Below are 22190 nucleotides of genomic sequence, written 5' to 3' on the forward strand. Positions count from 1 at the left end.
CAACATGACCCAGATCAGGATAAAGCATTTACTGAACGTCAGTGAGTGTGTAAGGTTTGTGCATTTCTGCAACAATTTATAAGGTGACGATTGAAATGAATCAATGCAACACTCATAAATATGTTAAGGCAAGACAGAGGAATGGTGTGTAAAAAAACGTTTATATTTTTAAACTGTAGTGTACATAGTCTAGCATGGTGATTTGGCCATAACTCTGATACTTAAAATAGCACTTATCTACATCATCATCCATCCATCATTCCATTTTCCATATCTCTTATCTAACACAGGGTAGAGGAGCATGGAGCCTATCACAGGGATCTTGGGGCACAAGGCAGAGGACACCCTGGATAGGGTGCCAACCCATTGCAGGACACAATCATACACTACAGACAATTTGGAAATACCAGTCAGCTTACAAACCCCAAAAACACAGGGAGAACATGTAAACTCTGCACACACAGGGCGGATGCGGGATTTGAACCCTCAACCCAGGAGGTGCGAGGTATTATCATCATCATCATCATCATCATCATCATTCACAAACGAATACTACACCTACCGCTACTAATAATTTTAAAAACTCAATAATAAATGTAACAACTTTGATCATCTGTAGTTGTGATTTCCACCCTGAATACAATAATAATAATAATAATAATAATAATAATAATAATAATAATCAAGGCATTAACATACACGGTTTGGACGATCACGTTATTATGCCTTGGGCGCGGCCGTGCGCGCTGACGTCATTACGCCTCGTTGTTGTAAAAAAATTTTTTTGCTGTTGTTTTGTTAATACATTCCTAGTTTAGAGCAGAAGTGGGCGTGTCCATCGTTGACATGGTGACTCAACGCTCTACAGAGGTGGAGCAGCCTCGCTTATAAACTGAACAGACGATGTGCGTGTTGGAGTTTTTATCCGAGTGCGTGTGTGTGTACGTGTGTGTGTGTGTGAGTACGTGTGTGAAAAACAGAAACTGACTTGAAGGAGCGATTTATTCCACTTGGTTTGAAAAGAGGACTGAATTACGATGTGTGGTAAGTGAGGGAATATTTTTTTGTTGTTGTTATTTATCATATATAGAGAAAGACCCAGCTGTTGAAGTTGTGTATAATGCCGCTTGTGGAAAACAAAACAAAAACAAACAAACAACAAAACAACAACATGTAGCCTAATAATCAGCTGTAGAGTTATAGAGAGAGACTTGTCATTAGCATCAAATGATGTTAGTTAATGAAATGATCTGAGTTCTGTAACATCACTCATGCTGGGAACATGTTAGTGTGAACAGTGACAGATCCGGTTCTGTCCCTGTGATCTGATCTGACCGGGTTTGATTGTCTCACAGTTTATAATGGATTAAATATTGCCTCCTTGCCCAGTTATATTTACAGATCCAATAACGTTGAAGAGTTACGTTATTTACGTTAAAATTACACTAATTACGTTAAAATGTTTAACATTTCAAAATGTTTTTATTTCAGCCTTAAGATGAAGTAAAATATGAAATATATTGGTGTCAGACTACCTCTGTGAAATGAACCATGTACACGTTTTAAAAATGTATTAGACAACAGACAACAGCAAAAACAGCAATCATATAGTTTCTTAAAAGAACGTTGTTCGCTTTCGGTGCAGTTACCGCTGTGTGTAAAAGCCACGCCCCTAAAATGTCTGCGCTACAGATAAACCGTGCTTTCAGGAAGAGCCTCTGTTTAACCGCGGTGGTTCTGCGCGAGCTCCCCAGTGCTACACATACAGTATACAAGCTACGTGGCTGCATGAAAAGTCTCCTTGTTTTCTCTTCCGCCCTAAAAAAGCTCTAAAGTAAATTCTAAATCATGTATTACTTTAGATTTGGTCGAAATCCTGTCTTTTTCCTTACCTCACAACATTATCACCTGTGATACACATGAAACACCTCCATTTCTCTTATTCATTCATCTGCAACATGCCCAGGAAGCACTTTCACCTGTATCTGACATCCATTAACATTTCCTCCCTCCTTTCTCTCAACCTCCCCCCAGGGATTTTTGCCTACCTAAACTACAGAGTTCCCCGGACGAGGAAGGAGATCTTAACTATACTCGTGAAGGGACTGGAGAGGCTGGAGTACCGAGGTTATGACTCTGCAGGTGAGCCAGCTCCTCCCAGATCACTGAATGTCCCGGCAGTGTGTTCTGCTCGTAACAGATACGACTCAGAGCTGAAACAGAGGGCCTGTTTCATGTGCTTTTGGCAGCAAGGAGGCCCAAGTGCTCCATTTCTCCTGTTGCTAAATGAGAAGTAGTCGGCTGATCCGTTTGAGTGGAGATTTAAACGAATACTTTAGGGTTTTGGGGTTGAACCTAATGTGTATCTATTACATTTCTAGAGTGCAGGAACACTGAGAAAACAACACTGAGCTCTGAGAACAACCTGTTTACTACAAGCAATAAACAACACGACAAATTGTACCGATTCCTCCAAAAATGTTTCAAGTAGATGTTTATTGACTGCCCTTGCAACTGCCCTTAGACTTCCATTCTGAGTGAATTTTGAGCAAACGTGTTTTTTTGTATTTTTTCCCCCTCATAACAGTACATGTTGAAATTATTGTCCTTGCTAATTACCCAAATAGTACAGATGACATAGATAGGCTGGTAAATGTTTGAGTATTGCTTTAAGCTATGTGTGAACAAATGTCTCTTCCGTTTTTGTTTTTGTTTTTTTATGATCTGACTGTCTGTTTTGTTCAGGTATTGCGGTGGATAGTACTGGGAAAAATGACAAACAAAGCATCTGCCTGTTTAAGAAGAAGGGAAAAGTGAAAGCGCTGGATGAGGAGCTGTACAGTGAGTCTAGATCTTGTTTACTTTCATTCTGATTACTTTATCACCAACTCCTAATCCGTATTTGTATCAACTTTTCTTGGTCTTGTCAGAGAATGACGCGATTGATTTGGAAATGGAAATGGACACACACTTTGGCATTGCTCACACTCGCTGGGCGACACATGGAGAACCCAGCGCGGTCAACAGCCACCCTCAGCGCTCTGACAAGAACAATGGTAATACACACTAGCACTAGCAAGTTGAGATTTCAGAAAACACAAATTCACCATCACATTATTTGTATCTAGAAAACTAATCATTAATTACCAATAATTACTGGGAGTGTAACATCTGGAAGGTCATCCGAACAGCCATTATATAGTCATTTGTTGGGCCACACTACTCATTGTAACTCAGGGAAGTCTACACATCCTCAGCCTCAACAGATCAGAGCCAACATAAAAGACAACAGCTGGGCCTAGTTCAGTGCAGATGTGACAGCTGACCTAAGCAAATAAATGGGCAGAAAGCAGAAAGAGTCCATTAGACAGCCTCGGGCAGAAGAAGCATTTAGAGTTACTGATTTAACATCCCAACTACTTTCCCAAGCAGGACATATCAATCAAAATAGAAACAGCACTTAACCTATGCTCTTAATGACCTAAAGGTAGCATCATACATCCCTGAAACATGCTTACTCTTGATGACAAACTTAATATCACTTAACTACAGCATATCTCATTACCATATACAATTTTAACACATTTTCCTGTACAGACTAATCAAAGAAAACTCAGACAACTTAAAACATGTTTATAATGTAAGTCTAAGGGCAGTTGTTGAGTTATAGAGCAATAAAAAAATAGCTTACGCAGCTTATACCCATGTTCGGACAGGAATAAATGGCGGTATTTCTATTCTAATGTGTAGCTACAGTATGATGAGTTTTTGGTTACAAAAAAATTCAATAAGGACAACTTGTACAGCTTTAAAACTTCATTTATAGATATCTTTGACGTAAGAATTAATGAAAGCATTTCACAAAAATACAGAAATGTTTACTGACCACCCCAACAACTCCCTAACAGTGAGATTTGATTAAATGTCTATTTTATTATGTTCTTTTTCACAGTAACTGCACATTATACACTACAGATGTCGTAGATAGACTTTGCATTGACAAACTACGAAATAATCCCCAAGCCTTTGCCCTAGTGATTTTGTAATTAAAAAAGTATTAGTGTGTACAGTGGGTGCGTATGATTAATTAAGTTATGAAGGTGAGGAGAGGCATTCCATCATAACTTGTTGAGCCTGATTCCAGCAGCATTTATTATGAAAAACATCAGAGTTCAAACCATACTGACATTGTCACTGGAGAGGGCATGTCCTTTTATTCAGAGTTGCTGAACATGCCTTTATAAGGCCTGTTGTGTTTGTGCCCTTGACATAACTTAATGGTAAAAAAGTCTTTGGCTGTTCTGTAACGTCTCGTATCTCGTATATTTTGTTTTGTTTTTGCTCTGCATATGTTTGAATGCAAGGCGATGGAGCACTGAAAAGAAGTTTAAAGCACACTGAAGTGTCAGAACCATCATCTCTCATTTTAACACCAATGCAATTAAAAAAGGCTGTTCACACACTAAGCTTATTTCGTCTCACTGTTTGAATGTATGCCATAGTAACGCATGTTTATAATAATCTTTAACAGTGCAGGATATATTTACTTACCTTTAATGAGAAAGTACCTATCTAAAGCTCCATACTCTAATGAATGAATAATCTCCCAGACTGTATGAATAAAATGAATGAGTCACAGGCAGTGTTAAAAAAATAAATGCTTTGTGATTAATCATTACAAATTACATTTCTTAATTTCCGTCGCTTGATGCTGGACTTTAAATGTCTTAATGTTAAATAAAGATGTTAAATGTGTTTGAAAGAGATTTACTTGACATGCAGAAGCAAAACATGTTGACTTTTGGTGATCTTTCACTAGTCTTTGGTAGACAAGTATGTTTTGTATCTGATACAGAAGCAGAAGGATGGGCTTTGACCAGGGATAAAAAAACAAACAAACAAAAAAAAACAAGGAATGACCAAAAAAAACTGAATTTTTTCATTCAGTATCATCGAAACTGGTTAACAAAGTTATTTTTCCTCCCTGTGGGATTTCAAGAAAATATAGGCCTAAATTTTGTCACCAGAATACATGATGTTAGCTAGCCACTATATCCAGGTTTTCAGCTGCAGGAAAGTCTGTATATAAATTATTTTTTCTACGGTTTTGCAAGCATCAAATCACACTGAAAAGAAGGATGTTCTGAGCTAATAGCTTCTGATCACTGTGGTAATCTGTAGCATCATATTGAAAGAAAATATCTTTCACTCTATGCAGAGGACTGCAAACTCTTGACCCTGTCTATAGAACATTATTAACCGTTCTTTTATTTTGTTCTAACCAATTTTGAAAACTAAAGTGGGGCCAAACTTTTTGTAAAAAAAAAGAAAACCCACTAGTAATGGAACAAGAGACAAGATCAGGTTATGCATTGACAGCTATCAATTCATTCATTCATTCATTAATAATGTCTACTTTTCTCTTTGTAGAGTTTGTGGTGATCCACAATGGCATTATCACTAACTACAAAGAACTGAAAGCGTTTCTGGTGAGTGAAATTTTCACAGTTTGCACACACGCTTTGAATTAATTCAGCAGAAAAACATCTTTTGAGTAAGAAGTCTGAGCTTAACTAAGGAAGTTGTGAACAAAATTGTCTGTGAGAAAGATGTAGTAATCCTAATTTTTCCCCCCTGTGGATAAAGTTATGCCAGACTTGGCCTAAAAGTTGAACAGATGACTAATCCAGCAAGCCATATGGCTCTTTCTTCATCTCTCAACAAAACATTTGTCCCATACCCCAAACCTCATATGAGGAGGCTATAGTAACAGAAAACAATGTGTTAATACACAATGGACAAACCTAAGTCTCTCTGGGGGTGGGGGAGGGGATTAAGTTACTATCTTATCTGACCAATACAGATTAATGTAGTTATTATAGTTTAATCCTCAGAATCCATAGTGAGACCATTTTGTTTTCTTCAAAACAAAACTTTGTCCTTTGTGTTTGCTTGTATGTGTAACCATGACACTGCCGGATCCCACCCTTTTGTCAGATCTCCAAAGGCTATGAGTTTGAGTCAGAGACAGACACTGAAGTTATCCCCAAGCTGATCAAGTATCTTTATGACAACCGTGAGAGAGATTATGTGTCCTTCTCCACCCTGGTGGAGCGTGTCATCAAGCAGCTGGTAAGCAATACGACTGTACGTCTGTGTGTGTATGTGTTCGCATGTGTGTGAGTCTTACTCAGGCTCCTCTGGGACTTTTTGCTCATAATATTGGGAACGAAGTCCAGTTGTTGCTCAGTTTCTGTGTGTGTGTGTGTGTGTGTGTGCGTGTGTGTGTGCGTGTGTGTGTGTGTGTGTGTGTGTGTGTGTGTGTGTGCGCGTACGTGCGTTTTTATGAGGTAAAGATAGTTCCGTAGTAGCTCTTTATTACAGGGGGGTTATTACCAGGTTTATAGCCTTCTGTATATATAGGTTATAATAATTCACTGTGGATTAGAATGATACATATTGTGTCAACATTACCTTTCACATTATATATGTAAAATTTGACTTTCTAAAACTATTTGAACATTTAATTTATTGTTAGTGTTGATTTGTTGATTTGGTTTAATGTCCAAACCACACTGAGCGTAAATCACTAAACTCTTCCCTCATAGTATTTATTCTGTATTGTAATAAGCATGCAAGGCTTTATCAGTCATCATTACTACCTTTGGACACACTTCAGGACCATAACGTTTTTTCAGAAGGTTCCAGAGTCCACGTATCTAAGTAAATGTCTCCTGTAAGAGCATTGTTTAACTGTGCCACGGCGATATCCATATCCTTGTTATCCAGGAACTGGAATCTGGCATTTGTCATTAGTTTATAAAGAGAAGCTTGCCGTATCAGCTGAGACCTGTTTGACTTTCCCCTTTTCTCCATATCACTAAAAAACACTTATAATGCTTTATGGCTTCTCCTATAAAACGAATTCATTATCTAAATTGCACTTGGCCGAGTCTTCTTGGGTTAGCTTTGAAATTCGATGAGATGAAAAAGCAATAGTGGTTTGGAGCTGCCTGGAGTATGCGGGTTTTATAGGCCTTTTGTCTTCCTTGTAGCAGCAAGCTGGGCTCATGGAGGACTCTTTGGCGTTAGAGGGGCCAGAGGGAAGGATAGAGGAAAAAGAGTTTCGGTCTGAGTAGAAACAGACTGTGAATTCAGTGTTCATGTTCGAGCGATGTTTTTTTTTCTTGTGTGTGTAGGTGTGTGTGGGTGTAAAGGTCATAATTTTTGACATGATGAATGGCAAAACTCAAACATAATACATAAAGATATTTTCATGATTTCCTGATACAATATTCAGATTTGATAAAGGTAACCACATTAAGGGGGTGTAACAGAAGAGTGTCCAAACTATTTTCAGGAGATGTGGGGCAGTTCGAATCCTGATGTTGCCACATCCATCCATGGGAAAATTGGCTGTACTTTACACTCTCCCCTATCAATCACAGAGACACTTAACAATCCTGGCCATCTCTGAGCTCATGTATGTGGAAGAGGGTAGATAGCACTTTTCCTCTGATCTAGCATGAGCAAATATGTAAATATGCACTGGTTGTCTTCATGTGTCTTGAAATCTTTGGAAATCTTTGCTAACTTTCATACTCCAAGGTCTCATAGGGGAGAGCTAGCAAGAATTATGAAAATTAGGAGAAAATGGCATGAAAATCGAATAGTTTCAGCTACAGTTAAAAAGTGTACTATTTAACAATGTACAACGGGTGTATATATATATAGTATATTCAGTCCTATACTTTTTACTATGAGTGACTATGAGTGTAGACAATAGGGATGTGATGATTGGACAATTTGGATTGATGCATCGATTACAAGGCAACAATTTAAATCAATCAAGGCAGCAATGATAAACTGAAAAACTGATGTTCTAGCAAAGATTTCAGGTCAGTCTTTAACTGTGAAACATCAGTTTGTTTTAATATATCACAAGGCACATAGTGGCCATAAGACGGTCGTAAATATGCAAGCAGTATGCTTAGTTTAACCAGGAGACATAATATGTTTGTCCAGAGGTGGAAAGTGTATAATATACTTTAGTATAACTTCAGAGGATTTGTACTTAACATTTAAATGTAAAAATTTATACTTGTACTTTCACTCACTTAAAAAAAAAAACAAAACAGTTACTCCTTATGTTTTTATTGAGACCTTACAAGAACTGTACTTGCTATAAGTCTCATAATACCAAGATTTTTTATTTATGTAAATAATTAAATAAATCGCATTCCTGTACATTTTAACTTTGTCAACTATATTTAAAGCGTTCAATCCACACGGATACCACAAACACTCATCATCATGAACAAACTGCCTAATTAGTTTCTCCCACATTTAAGAAGTTACATTCATGTAGGAAAAAATCTTTGCTACTACTAAACATTTCAAAAAGGACCTGGATGACTTCAGAGGTGTGTGTGAGTGTTTGTGTGCGTGCGTGCGTGCGTGCATGTGTGTATGTTTGCGCTTGTGGGTTTCTCTCTTAATGAATGCACACGTTCAGTGTATAAGAAGCACACAGCACACAGGGCTGATATATTCCTCCTTCCCTCAAGGTTCACTGTGGCTTTCTGTTCTCTCAGCACGTCTCGTTCGGCCCCTGACCTCCTCGCTCCAGCACGGTAGTGCTCCGTGGCAAGACCTTAACGTTAAAAGCAAGAATCTGTGAAGACGCATTTCTGTTTAGATTTAATATGTGTGTAATCAAGTCTCATTTGTAGGAGTGTTCTAATAACTATCTTTTATTTTTGTCCGCAGGAGGGGTCTTATGCTCTCGTTTTCAAAAGTATTCACTTCCCAGGACAGGCTGTCGTCACCAGGTCTGTAGCGATACAGTGTTTAAGAAATGCTTAAACTTTTATTTTTTTAACCCACTCACTGTATTTCACTCTCACTATATTATGTTTCTTGCATCCTGTAGATGAGCAAACCACAGAAGCTTTAACATTTCTTAATATTTGGTATAGTTTTTCTAACATTCTGTCAGCTGATAATAATTATTTGGCCAACTCTGGTTCTGTAAAACAGGAATCAAAAACAAACAATGTGGCCCACAAGTATCCAACCAGTCAGGACCAAGAGGCGTCTCTACTCGCCTGTCAATCAGGTTACACTAGCGGTCAGGACAGTATGTGTGTTTTATAGGTGTGGCTTTGATAGAACCAAAGAGACAGATGTTTTGGTTTCAAATATAATTGACTATACTTTTAACTCCCTTAAAGGATATGAATTATTCAGGAACTGCAATAAAACTAATAGCAAAATGTAGGAAGTTAGAATAGTGGGAAATACAGACAGGTAAGGGTTAATGCAGCAATTCAATACTGACGCAAGATGATTTCTATATAAACTAGCAGGCAATAAATTAAAAATGGCAGTTTGATAGCCTAAGACTTACTGTTGCTACATCCTCATGGTGAATGTGTTTATTTAAAATCACTCCATTCACTTCCATCAAAACGGTACTAGATCCAGACATCTGAGTACATGTTACTCAAGCAGAGTTGTGCTGTAACCCTTTAGAAACAGTGTAATATTGATTTATACATATGGAAGCGAGCCGAGTGAGACCACGTACAGAGTTAATCGCTCCCATCTGCCTTTCTTTCACTCTGAACGAGTGTGCTGTTGGTTGTGGTCATTTGATTTCTTGAGATCTTGTGCAAGTCATTGCATGGATAATCTGTTTTATTCTTTTAACAAAAGGAGGAGGAGGGGGGTTGGGGGTCCAAGTTTTTTCCTTAAATCTAAATTGCTTCCTGGAACGTGTAATTGGCTTCAGCTAAATCTGTTCAAGTGTAAAAGAAAGGCTTCCCCCCCCCCTCTCTCTCTCTTCGTCCACATTCCTTGTTGTAAAGCTGCCTTCACTCTTCTCTACCTATCTGCATAAGCCTGCCGTCATTTGACTTCATTTGAATGCACTTCCTACTGATCCTGTTCAGAAATCTGCTCATTCTTTTCAGCATTTGTAAACAACTAAATTGAAAGCAAGTAATTAACAACTCAGTGTGGTATGGTAGACATGATTTAGTCAGCTGAACTTATTTTAAGTCCACACCTGGTCAAACAACATGGGTTGTGAGAATGTGTACTGAGGAAACTTTTCACTTTGGCACATGCAGGTGTCATATTTCCTTTTTCTTTACCCAGGAGAAAGGATCTGAACACGGATGTTAGGAGAAAATAAACCAGTTTTTATTTCCCCACAGGCGTTAACCGAGTATTCACACTCAGAATATCAGGACCTCCAGGAGTTTCTAATATCTTGTGTTGCGAAAAACCATGAAAGAAAAATCCTGTAAGGACACTGAAGAAGAAAACTGGTGCCAAATTTATGTAGTGCCAAATTGCAGTGTACTAAATATCATATATCAAAACAGTTACGTTTATGCAGAGTAAATAAACTGCATAAACCAGGGTCATGGGTCCAGGGTCAAGTATGTAGGGGTCAAGACACTATGTGTTTATTGATAATCCTTGTACATGAGTTTCTTTCATAGTAATTAGTGTGATTAGTTTGTAGAATATCAGCTCTGACTTAAGAAGGATAGGTTAATGAGGGCCCGCAGCCTGCTTCTTGTTTGTCTGCTTCTGATTTTTAATACATTGTGACATGGATCACACAGAATATTTCATTGAATTTGAGAAATTCTGTTTTGTGCGTCCTAGGAGAGGAAGTCCTCTGCTCATTGGTATCCGAAGCCAGTATAAGCTCTCCACTGAGGAGATCACCATTCAGTACAACGGTGAGCCTTCACTGTCCTTCACAGCTAATGTGATCTTCTATGTCAAACATACACACACACACCCAACACACACATGCCTAACCATGGCTCACCAGACAAGTCCTGTTGCATTTTTAATGCTCTATTTCATTGTCCTCTTCACTCCCACTCATGGTGGTAGGCACAGGTTCTGGCGAAAGCAAACCTGTTACCAGCAACATGTTGTAGTGCAGGACCCAGCAGAAATGTGAGATCAAAGGCATTAAGAATCACTGAGAAACAAATAGAAACAATATAACAATCTTAGGATGAGCTAATACAGTAATAAGCAGTTCTAGCTATTTTGTTTTTTCCATATGATTTTAGGACACCACGCCTGAGCAGGATGAATGTGTGCTGAATACTTTCAGCTTGGCAACGCATAACCACAAATTTTTCCACACCTCGTCCTGAGAGATACCTTTAGCTGAAGAATAAGTTTGATTATGAGGTTCAAGCAAACAGTTTCTTTTATTTTTCTCAATTTGGGGAAACGTGTCAGAAATATTCTCCACAAATCGCACATACGCTTACTAACAATTTACTGTAACAGTTACAGCAATGTACTGGCAGCACTTACTGTAAATTTACAGTAAATAATTGTAAAGCATATTTACAGTACGGACATGTAATATGCCATTTTCTATGGAATGCCATCTTGTGGACCAGTCAGGTTCAGTCTCCTGTCCACTGACAGCTGTGGCATTGCCAGGATTTAAACTCACGCCTCATCTCTTGACGACGGCACTGTTGTAGACACCGGATTTTGATGTTTGTTAAAGGAGAGGGTGTAAAAGTACATAGCGAAGCATGTTCAGTAAACATCTCCTCTATTTCCACGAAATGTTTGTTTTCATATTTGATATGGAAACATTTTTTTATGTGTGTGTTTAGCCAATTCCAAATCCAAAGTCCACGTATAACTCACATGCTCTTACACTAAATTAAATGTAAATTAGCTGCAAGAAATGATTTAGTAGTCATGTTCTTTTTAGTAATTTGGGCATCTTTTTATTTTTATCTACAGGAGACTCAAGAGATGTTCAGAGTAAGAACTACATCAACAAGGTGGATAACAGCAATGCCCTGCACTCTGTAAATGACAGGATGGCTGTGGAGTTTTACTTCGCCTCCGATGCCAGGTAACACACACCACACACACACACACACGATGCTGCGTCATAGGAGACGTCAGTATAGTCATTAGTCACTCTGCTTCAATAGCTAGAATATTTTTAAAAGGGACTTCACCCATGAAATTCCATCTTAAATGACTGATACAATGCATATGCAAGGGAAGCTCAGTGCTGCCTCTGTGTGGCCACCAAATCTTACTGCAACTTCAGCTTAGAAATTGTACAGTATTGCCACCAGTGTTCCCTGTTTGGCTGTTTGTAGCAGAATTGCTATGAAGTCATGATTTAAAGCGGTTACACAGAAAATTCCTGTCTGATATTTTTTTGTCTATTTTATTGTCGATTAGGTGTGCTTACATTTCTCTCCAACTATCTGTCTCTCGCTCTCTCTCTTTCTCTTTATCTCTCTCTCTGGCTTTCTATGGTTCTCAGTGCCATCATTGAGCACACCAATAAGGTGATCTACCTGGAGGATGATGACATGGCAGCTGTGGCGGAGGGGAAGCTGTCTCTGCACCGCATGAACCGCAGTGCTGGAGAGGACCCTGTCCGAGTCATCCAGACCCTGCAGATGGAGTTACAGCAGATTATGAAAGGTCAGCAATAGACACACACACACACACAGACTCACACAGCTATACTCCAGTGAGACCTTTTCAAACAAGCAGAGGGTTGGACAAGTAAATAAGGACAATTATTATTAATTATTAACATATTAATTATAATCATTAACCAGGTGTTCCACCACACAAAGACCTACATCTTAAGAATGATTAACTTTCATGCTTCCAGGCATTTAAGGACTATGAATGAATGTTTTATTAATAGTGGATGTACTTGAAGAGTAAATTATACTGTCCTCACAGTCCATTTTAATAGGAACACCTATACATCTGATAACTTATGCAATTAACCAATCAGCCAATCATGTGGCAGCAGAACAGCAATGCATAAAATGATGCAGGTACAGGTCAAGAGCTTCAGTTAATGTTCACATCCAATATCAGAATAGGGGGAAATGTAATCTCGTGGACTTGGTGATGCCAGATGGGTTTGTTTGAGTATTGAGAACCTTTCCAGTGAGCCGCAGTTATGAGGGAGAAAATAACTTGTTGATGAGAGAGGTCAGAGAGAAATGGTTCTAAGACTGGTGCTACAGACTCTCTTTACAAGTGTGGTGATCAGAAAAGCATCTCAGAATACACACCATGCCAAATCTTGAGGTTGATGGGCAGCAGCAGCAGAAGACCACATCAAATTCCACTCCTGTCAGGCCAAGTACAGGATACAGTGGACACAGGATCAGTGAAATTGGTCTGAAACTTTGCCTGGTCTTTTTTCCAAACTTCAACCGCCCCGTGTATGCATTATATAAAGTCACAAACATTTCTCAATTCTCAATTCTTATATCTGTTGTTTTTTTTTTGTTTGTTTGTTTTTTAATGAATGCAGGCCCATGTCTTGGAGTTTAACCATGAATACCAAACAAAATGTTTTTTTTAAATGTGACTGTTAAAAACTGTAATAACTGTCTATTACATATTGAACTGGACTACAGGTCAAGATTAGAGACTGATCGACAACAGGGCAAATCAGATATGAATAAACAAATTAAGATATGAATAAACAAATTAAGCTAAAACCATAACTGTAATATGTATCTTTCTCACTCCCTCTTTCCTCCTCTCTGCCCGTTTCTGTATATCTATGTTCCTAGCTGCATTAAACCTGTTCAGTGTGCTCATGCCAGCTCTCGTGGTTTTCTCCCTCAGGCAATTTCAAAGCCTTCATGCAGAAGGAAATCTTTGAGCAGCCCGAGTCTATCTTCAACACCATGAGAGGCCGGATCTGCTTTGACACAAGCACAGGTAGAGTCTGAACCCAGTCACTACCAGCTGTGAACGAGCATTCACACTACACTTCCGCTAGAGCTAAAAATGCCCCGGTGATTTAGAGGATCTCATATAAACTGACGCCACTGGCTGTTTCTCTTGATGTGTGGACTTTTTTCAAGTCTTTCACAGGAGATATTTCGATTTCAGACAGAGGTGGTAGAGAAAGTATTCTTAATAACCCATGTGCTTGTGTGTGCAGTGGTGCTCGGTGGTTTAAAGGATCATCTGAAAGAGATCAAGAGATGCCGCCGCCTCATTATAATTGGCTGTGGCACCAGCTTTCACGCAGGACTTGCAGTAAGTCTATGAACATATATTTTTTTTCTGCTTGCACATGGATTAAAATGTATTATTTGATTGATTTCACTGATATCGGCATGCTTCTGTGTGTGTGCTCAGACCCGGCAGGTCCTGGAGGAACTAACAGAGCTGCCCGTCATGGTGGAGCTGGCCAGCGACTTTCTGGACCGCACTACTCCGGTCTATAGAGATGATGTTTGCTTTTTCATCAGTCAATCAGGTACAGCAGTCCACCTTGTGTTGGCTATAATTTCTTATCAAATTTCATTAAAGGAACAGTTCAGGGCAACATCTAATCTAATTGACACGGTTTATTCTAACAGTCTCTGACATTTGCTTTTTTTCTTTTTCTTTTTTTTTCATTTTGCAGAACAGTTAGTGAACACAAACACCTCATTTACATATTGTTCCTCCTTGTATTTTGTATGTAATTCTCACAATTAAATCTTTGTTAAATACAGAAATGGCTAATGTCTACAATTTTATAAAACCACTCATTTAAGAATAATGCTGCAATTGAAGCTACAAAGTGGGGGGGGGAGACATTATGAAAGTGTTATGAAAGCACATGTTTTGTTGTGTATTGATGTATTTAATGATGTATTCACCTTCTTAGAACAGCGAACTGTATGGTCAGTGTAGTAAATATAGCCAACTAATGTGTCTGTGTTGGTTGATCTAAAGTAAACACTACTATAAACGCATTTAAAGTAGTGTAGTGATATTTTATTTACTGTGAGCATCCATGTTGATTTGACTTCATATGCTGAAGTCAAGGTTGAAGACGCCTTCCTGGCTTTTCCTAGTAGTTGACGGAGCATATTCTTTGGTTTCTTGTAGTCAGAAATACAGACTTATAAGCTCAAACACGTATTCACAGAAATGTTTTTAGGTGAGGTAGACATCCATTTCATATTAGTTACTCTAGCCTTGTAGCATCAGTGCAAAAACCAAAGAAACAAACAGCAGAAATTTGTGGCACGTGTTTGTAGAGTAGTGTAACTAAGTGGATGATAGTAGCAGCTATATTGGTAGTACTGAAATAAGCTGATGTGTGTGTGTGTGTGTTTGTAACCAGGTGAGACAGCTGACACTCTGATGGCTCTGCAATATTGTAAGCAGAACGGGGCTCTCACCGTGGGCGTCACCAACACTGTGGGCAGCTCCATTTCCAGAGAGACTGCCTGCGGAGTCCATATCAATGCCGGGCCTGAGATTGGCGTAGCCAGCACCAAGGTATGACAAAACATCTACCGCATTTTTGGTCCTTCTCCTTCTTTTTGTCTCTTTGTCTCTGTAAATGAGTAATTAGGATGTCTTGTTCTCTTGTGCAGGCCTACACTAGTCAGTTTGTGTCTCTGATCATGTTTGGTCTGATGATGAGTGAGGACAGGCTCTCGCTGCAGAAGAGGAGACAGGAGATCATCGACGGCCTTCGTCGACTGCCAGGTAAAGACAAATGTACATGCCATAAAAATGCATTGTTAAGTAGAAAATTTCATTCGCACAATTTACCCCAAATGTAATTGATCAACCAAGACAAGAAGATTTTTTTATTTTTTTATTTTTTATTTTTTAATGTAAGGGATGCAATGTAAGGACTTGCATGGTTACATATAGCATTGTGTATTTGCATACATTATTTGCACATAAATAAAATAGTTATGTGATTTCTTATACTTTGTGGTACACAGTTATCGATAAAAACTTGTGTGCCTGACACATCAGGTTTAGTGGTTTAAGACACGCCCACTTCAGTTATAAATCCAAATACAGATATAGAGAGGAATATTTGGAGAACTAAATAAATACAGATACAGATAGAGACATCATTGTTACGAAACAAGACTTGGACAGGAAGTAAGCGCAGGAGTAAAGTCTTTATTTACAACTTAAATCAGTGTATGAGGAGGCGGGAAACAAGGTCTAAACATAAAACAAGAACTGAAGCAAAGAACATGAAACTTAAGCAGGGTGTGGAAACTCTACCCCATTTAACTAACTTAAACATCTATCCTTTAACTAGAAATGAGGCATGCAACTCTTGTTTAACCCTGACATGAAACTCTCGTTTAACTAGGACATGAAACTCTCGTTGAACTATGGCATGAAACTCTCGTTTAACTAGGACATGAAACTCTCGTTTAACTAGGACATGAAACTCTCATTTAACTAGGACATGAAACTCTCGTTTAACTAGGACATGAAACTCTTGTTTAACTAGGACATGAAACTCTCGTTGAACTATGGCATGAAACTCTCGTTTAACTAGGACATGAAACTCGCATTTAACTATGACATGAAACACTCATTTAACTATGGCATGAACAAGGAACAAGGAACTAGACAGGACCTGGAAACTTCGTGGCACCATTACACCTTTCAGTCTCTATTAGTCTCTAATAACGTGCGCCGTGCGCAGCAGCGCGAGGGGTTTAAATAACCAGTCACAATTACCTTAATTGCGGACAGCTGGTAACACTTCACGACACACCCTCGCACCTCCGCCAATAACTGAACAGGGTGGGGACAGAACAGGAACCAAAACAAGTGCACATGTCCATTGTAAACAAAGTCTTATCGTCCATGCGCACTTCAAGCACGTGCACGCACTCACCAGCTGTCCATGCACATTGTCGCCGCAGCACCATCTGCCCGCGAGATCGTGACAGTCATGTTACACCCCTAATATGAAGTCATCTGGATTATGCTCTAGTCCCAAATTAATTTGTATATTCATTGTTTAATATTCTTCTCCTGGCATTTTATGAAACTCAAATGGTACTGCTTAGCTTTAATTATTTCCTTTGAGGTTAGTGCATGGTGATTTAGAGAAGTTTGCCATTTCTTTTATTTGATAGCTACATTCAACTTTCCTTTCTCTATATTCATTCAGAGATGATCAAAGAGGTTTTGGCTCTTGATAATCAGATCAAGAGCATAGCCAATGAGCTTTACCAGCAGAGGTCTCTGTTAGTTATGGGTCGTGGCTACAACTACGCTACCTGCCTAGAGGGGGCGCTGGTGAGTACAGCATATATATTTATGAGTATGAATGACATGTCACTCATGAGATGAAAATGTAAATTGTAATTACATACCTTCTCAAGTAGTCAAGGTCACATAGAGAGTCGTTCAGAAGCCTTTTAAAAAGCATTTTAACAAGGCAGGTATGCATAGTAATGCTTGTAATGGAAGAAATATTATTGTCACTCTAGATACTGATGAGAATCCCAGAGGCAATTCAAATGTCACTAATGATCAAGTAATAATGCATTCTGCAGAAAATTAAGGAAATCACGTACATGCACTCAGAAGGCATTCTGGCTGGAGAGCTGAAGCACGGACCCTTGGCTCTGATTGACCACCACATGCCTGTCATTATGGTGATCATGAGAGATTCCTGCTACACCAAGTGTCACAATGCCCTGCAGCAGGTCACAGCCAGACAGGTAACACCAACAGATAAATTAAACACAAAAAATGACTGTTCAGTACTATGCAAAACTTTTTTTGGATTATTTTATTTATGTATTTATTTTTTGCTAAGTGACTATTGTTATGGGGTGCACGGTGGCTTAGAGGTTAACACGTTTGCCTTGCACCTCCAGGGTTGGGGGCTTGAATCCCACCTCTGCCCTGTGTGCGTGGAGTTTGCATGTTCTCCCTATGCTTAGGGGGTTTCCTCCGGGTACTCCGGTTTCCTCCCCCAGTCCAAAGACATGCGTTGTAGGCTGATTGGCATGCCCAAATTGTTCATAGTCTCTGAATGGGAGTGCAGATATAAGACCTAGGTATAAGACCTGTAAATTCTAGCTAAATGTCTGCAATGTAAAAACACTACTGTGGGTACATCTAAAACAAAAAACATGCATGTTTGCTAAATTTTTTTTTACCTTGTCTCTGTGTGAAGTGACACAATGTTCACCTAATGTGGTTTTGCAGCACTGCTGCTAATGTTGACCTTTTCTATGGCTGCTCTAGAGTAGAACGATTCTACAGTCATTGCAATTGCACATTTTAAAGGAATTTGACAGGAATTTTGGAGAAAATTTACCTTCGTTCTACTTCACTGACAATTATGCAACCAATTATGCACTTTCCAAATGTTTTTTATAATGCATCTTTCCACAAGAAGATAACAATCTTTGTCTCTTAGGGCCGTCCCATCATCCTGTGCTGCAGGGATGACCCGGAGAGTAGTAAGATGGCGTATAAGACCATCGAGCTGCCCCACACAGTAGACTGCTTGCAGGGGATCCTCTGTGTCATTCCCATGCAACTCATGTCCTTCCACCTGGCTGTACTCAGAGGATATGATGTGAGTCAACAGCTTGACATGTGTTATCTTAACCCTGTTTGTATTATTCAGGAATTATTCAGCATCATTTTCTGCTGGTGCAGAAACGTTAAGTGATTCATGTACCATTATGGGGCCAGAGAGAGGGACAGGTTTTTCCTCAAGAATTATACAAAAATTATAATGTATTTTTTTTTGTTTTTTCCTCAAGAATTATATATTGTAGAAAGAATTACTAAAAACTACAGTGGGATTAAATCATTAGACATACTTATAGTATGTAATAAATGGTCCCAGAACACATCCACGTTTGTCTAGAAATTGACTGAGTGACAAATTTGAGAAAATTATATTTATTTGCTCTCAGTGGATTATTAGTAGTGAATATTCTAATCTCAATATCATTTTGAAATCTGTCTGAAAATGAACATACTTACTAGTAAAAGCTGACTAGTAAAAGCTTGAAGAAGGCAGGAAGTAGGGGAATACTGTATGAAAGGAATAAAACACAATGGATCATGCTGTTATATGAGAATGATCAGCGACAGGGTGGTATGATGCTACCCCAAAGTTAATTATTTTCCTAAAGCTCCATGTTTAAAAGTGTTTTGTTCCTTTTTTCTGTTGGTAATTTGCGAAGTACTTTTTGTTATTAATTAAAGAATGACACATCCTACTTTTTATAGATTTTAGTTACATTTAATGATGTTCATAACATGTTCTGATGTTGTTATAACAGTTAGAAACAGTCATTCCCTCGCCAGCTTCTCTTATTTCTCTCTCTTGAAGACTGGCTGAAAACGTACTGTTAGAAAGCTCTCACACTCAAGACTCCATCCATAAATGTTAAATAAATGTCTCCTTATAGAAACCTTTACCATGTTAAAGTAAGGTAAAATTTTTATTTTAGTTTGTTTAATAAACACAATAAAATGTAGATAGGTATTATGTAGCGTTTTCACCATACAAGTCCATATGTACTGTATGTTGTTACTATAGAAACTTATCATGTTAGAACGAGCGTATTAATATAAACCTTGTGCTGGAACTACTGTCCAAGCTGCTGTTATAGAAATTAATGAACACCTTTTGACTCACATTTGAGAATTTTGCAGTACTTTGGGATACAAATAGAAGTATTACAAGTAGAATTACAGACATATCACTGATGAATTATGCATCAAATGGTTCCTTTCGGAACGTAAGCTCTAAGAAGTTTATGATATAATGCACATGCCTGAGTGTGTTTTTTGCAACATGCACATGCTAATCTAGTACTCTCTCTTCATCAGGTGGACTGTCCGAGGAACCTGGCCAAATCTGTGACAGTGGAGTAACCCATGATAGGACGTTCTAGTAGCAATGAAATCGAGAACATCTCCCATCCTAGTGCAATTACAAGTGTGTGTGTTTACTTGTAAGTGTGTGTGTGTGTGTATGTGTGTGTGCGTGTGTGTGTAAATTTTTGCATATTTATGAATTATGACCAAAACCAGCTGAACCAATGTGAAGGTGGTCTGTTTATGTGCATTCGATCACCTTTCTTTCCATACGTGCCTAAAATGAAAAGAACCCTAAACTGTGCCTTAAAACCTCGGTGCACTGGAGAACGTGCTCGGCTTTCCAGAGAGCCACAGCCAGGCAGAATGTTTACTTTTTTCAGACCAATGTGCAATACGTATAAGCTAACGGGAACCTACAGACCTTACGAGGTCGTGTCGGTGAAAGAGAGCTGAATGAGACATGAAAGTTTAACCATTGACGACAGCACAGAAAAACACTGTAAAGCCACCATCCCAAAAAGTCATCTCATTTGACATTTTTTTTTACTATTTGTTCAAGTAAATCATTTTTCGGCTTTTCACTGAGGAATTCTGAATACATTCCAAAGTGTTATTAAGTGTACATTATTTTCCTTTTTTTTTTACTTTTAAATATTTACATGATTTAAGTGATTTCATTTATTTATGTTCTGTGGAAATACATAACTTATTTTCTAGTTTCTAGGCCTGAGCTTGAGCATCAGCTTTCATTGTCCCTGGTTAGTCTTATGTAATTCTTTCTATATTCTACTTCTGTTCATGTTTATATTCATGAATGCAAATCAGTTTTATTATACTTTTTTAAATATGGGATTATGGATTAATGTTGTGCATTTGAAGATCAGTTATTTGGAAACAATTATTATTTCTAACTGTGATCACTTTAATTAAACATGAATAAATCATTTATAATTGGATTTGTTGTTGTGTTGATAAGGAGCTCAGGATTTTACTCTAGCAGCTGAAAAGTTTGTTTAAGTACCAGGACAACCAAAGAGCCACTACAGAGAATCTCCACATGGTACTTTTCATATAATGTGCAAATATTCAATGAATTTCCAAAATAGTTTCTACCAAACACTACTTATTTACAACCCCAATTCCAAAAAAGTTGGGACACTGTGTAAAATGTAAATGTGAATGCAATGATTTGCAAATCTCATAAACCCATACGTTATTCACAATAGAACATAGAAAACATATCAAATGTTTAAACTGAAGAAATGTACCATTTTAAGGGAAAAATAAGTTAATTTTTAATTTGATGGCCGCAACACGTCTAAAAAAAGTTGGGACCAAGCAACAAAAGGCTGGAAAAGTAAGTGTTACTTAAAACAGCTGGAGGTTAATTGCCAACAGGTCAGTAACATGATTGGGTCTAAAAAGTGCATCTTAGAGAGACAGAGTCTTTCAGAAGTAAACATGGGCAGAGGTTCACCAAAATGTTTTTATTTACATTTTACACAGTGTCCCAACTTTTTTGGAATTGGAGTTTTAAAATGAAAGATTTGGAGCATGTATATGACGTCATTTGTTTCTAACCCAAGTCTGGAACTATACATAATTTTTCCAAAGTATATTCCCTCACTTGGTGTTTTGATGATGGTGGTGGAGATCTCTGTCTAACAGTCCAGTCCAAAATCTCCCATAGACGTTTAACTAGGTTGAGATCTGGTGACTGTGAAGCCATTGCATAAAATTTACACCATTTTCATAGTCATCAGAGCATTCAGTCAGGCCTTGTACCCTGTATATTGGGCCAGGGTCATCCTGAAAGAGACCACGCCCATCAGGATAGAAATGTTTCATCCTAGGTTAACGGTCAGAAGAATTTTATAAACATACAGACTCTGCATTCTAACAAAATATAATTCTAACTTAATTTAAATGGTCTTCTGGAACATAATTGAACTGAATGATAATAAATAAAAAAAAAACAGCTAGGACCAGCTAGGACAGGTGCTAGGATATGGGCCCAGAAAAGTATTTCAGCGTTCTGAAACGAGTTCTGAAAAAGTGCTGGAACAGAGCTGATAAACATAGAAACACTTACTGTAGTTCAGTGACTGTATGGTTGAACCATCTTGGCTTCTGTACCACGTCCTCCGTTGCAGTTTATCTAGTTCCATGCATTTCTATAAATTATTTTGCTGATGGTCTCTGTAGGGGCAGATGTTCTGGCAAACCCATATTATACGAATATACATTTATAAACCATTTATCTATTTATTAACCATTTATTTATTGTACAAATACTGCACACAGTATCATTACATTTCATCATAGATAGGACTCTATATGAGCATCACATTTATGTTGGTATATAAAATCTATAAATAGAATCTGTGTAACATGAAGAACCTATATCATTTATATCATTGGAAAATGTTGCAAGTTCACATATAAACATATTTAGGACTACTAGACTTATATAGGCGGAGTGGCTCTACACTTTCATGGTG

The 22190-nt window shown here is 38.2% G+C and overlaps 1 protein-coding gene across 1 annotated transcript; it reads left to right on the forward strand.

The window, feature by feature from the left end:
• Positions 1–835: 835 nt before the first annotated feature.
• Positions 836–20645, forward strand: gfpt2 (glutamine-fructose-6-phosphate transaminase 2). Its single transcript, XM_053648601.1, has 19 exons — positions 836–1044; positions 2035–2142; positions 2746–2841; positions 2931–3056; positions 5431–5489; positions 5998–6132; positions 8770–8831; positions 10681–10757; positions 11803–11917; positions 12344–12507; positions 13684–13779; positions 14006–14103; positions 14206–14326; positions 15185–15342; positions 15441–15555; positions 17003–17130; positions 17391–17558; positions 18266–18427; positions 19699–20645. The coding sequence occupies exons 1-19, from the start codon at positions 1038–1040 to the stop codon at positions 19741–19743; spliced, it is 2040 nt and encodes a 679-aa protein (XP_053504576.1). The 5' UTR covers positions 836–1037; the 3' UTR covers positions 19744–20645.
• The last annotated feature ends 1545 nt before the right edge of the window (positions 20646–22190 follow it).

The sequence above is a fragment of the Ictalurus furcatus genome, chromosome 18, assembly GCF_023375685.1.
Source record: "Ictalurus furcatus strain D&B chromosome 18, Billie_1.0, whole genome shotgun sequence".
In the NCBI taxonomy this organism is placed as follows: Eukaryota; Metazoa; Chordata; class Actinopteri; order Siluriformes; family Ictaluridae; genus Ictalurus; species Ictalurus furcatus.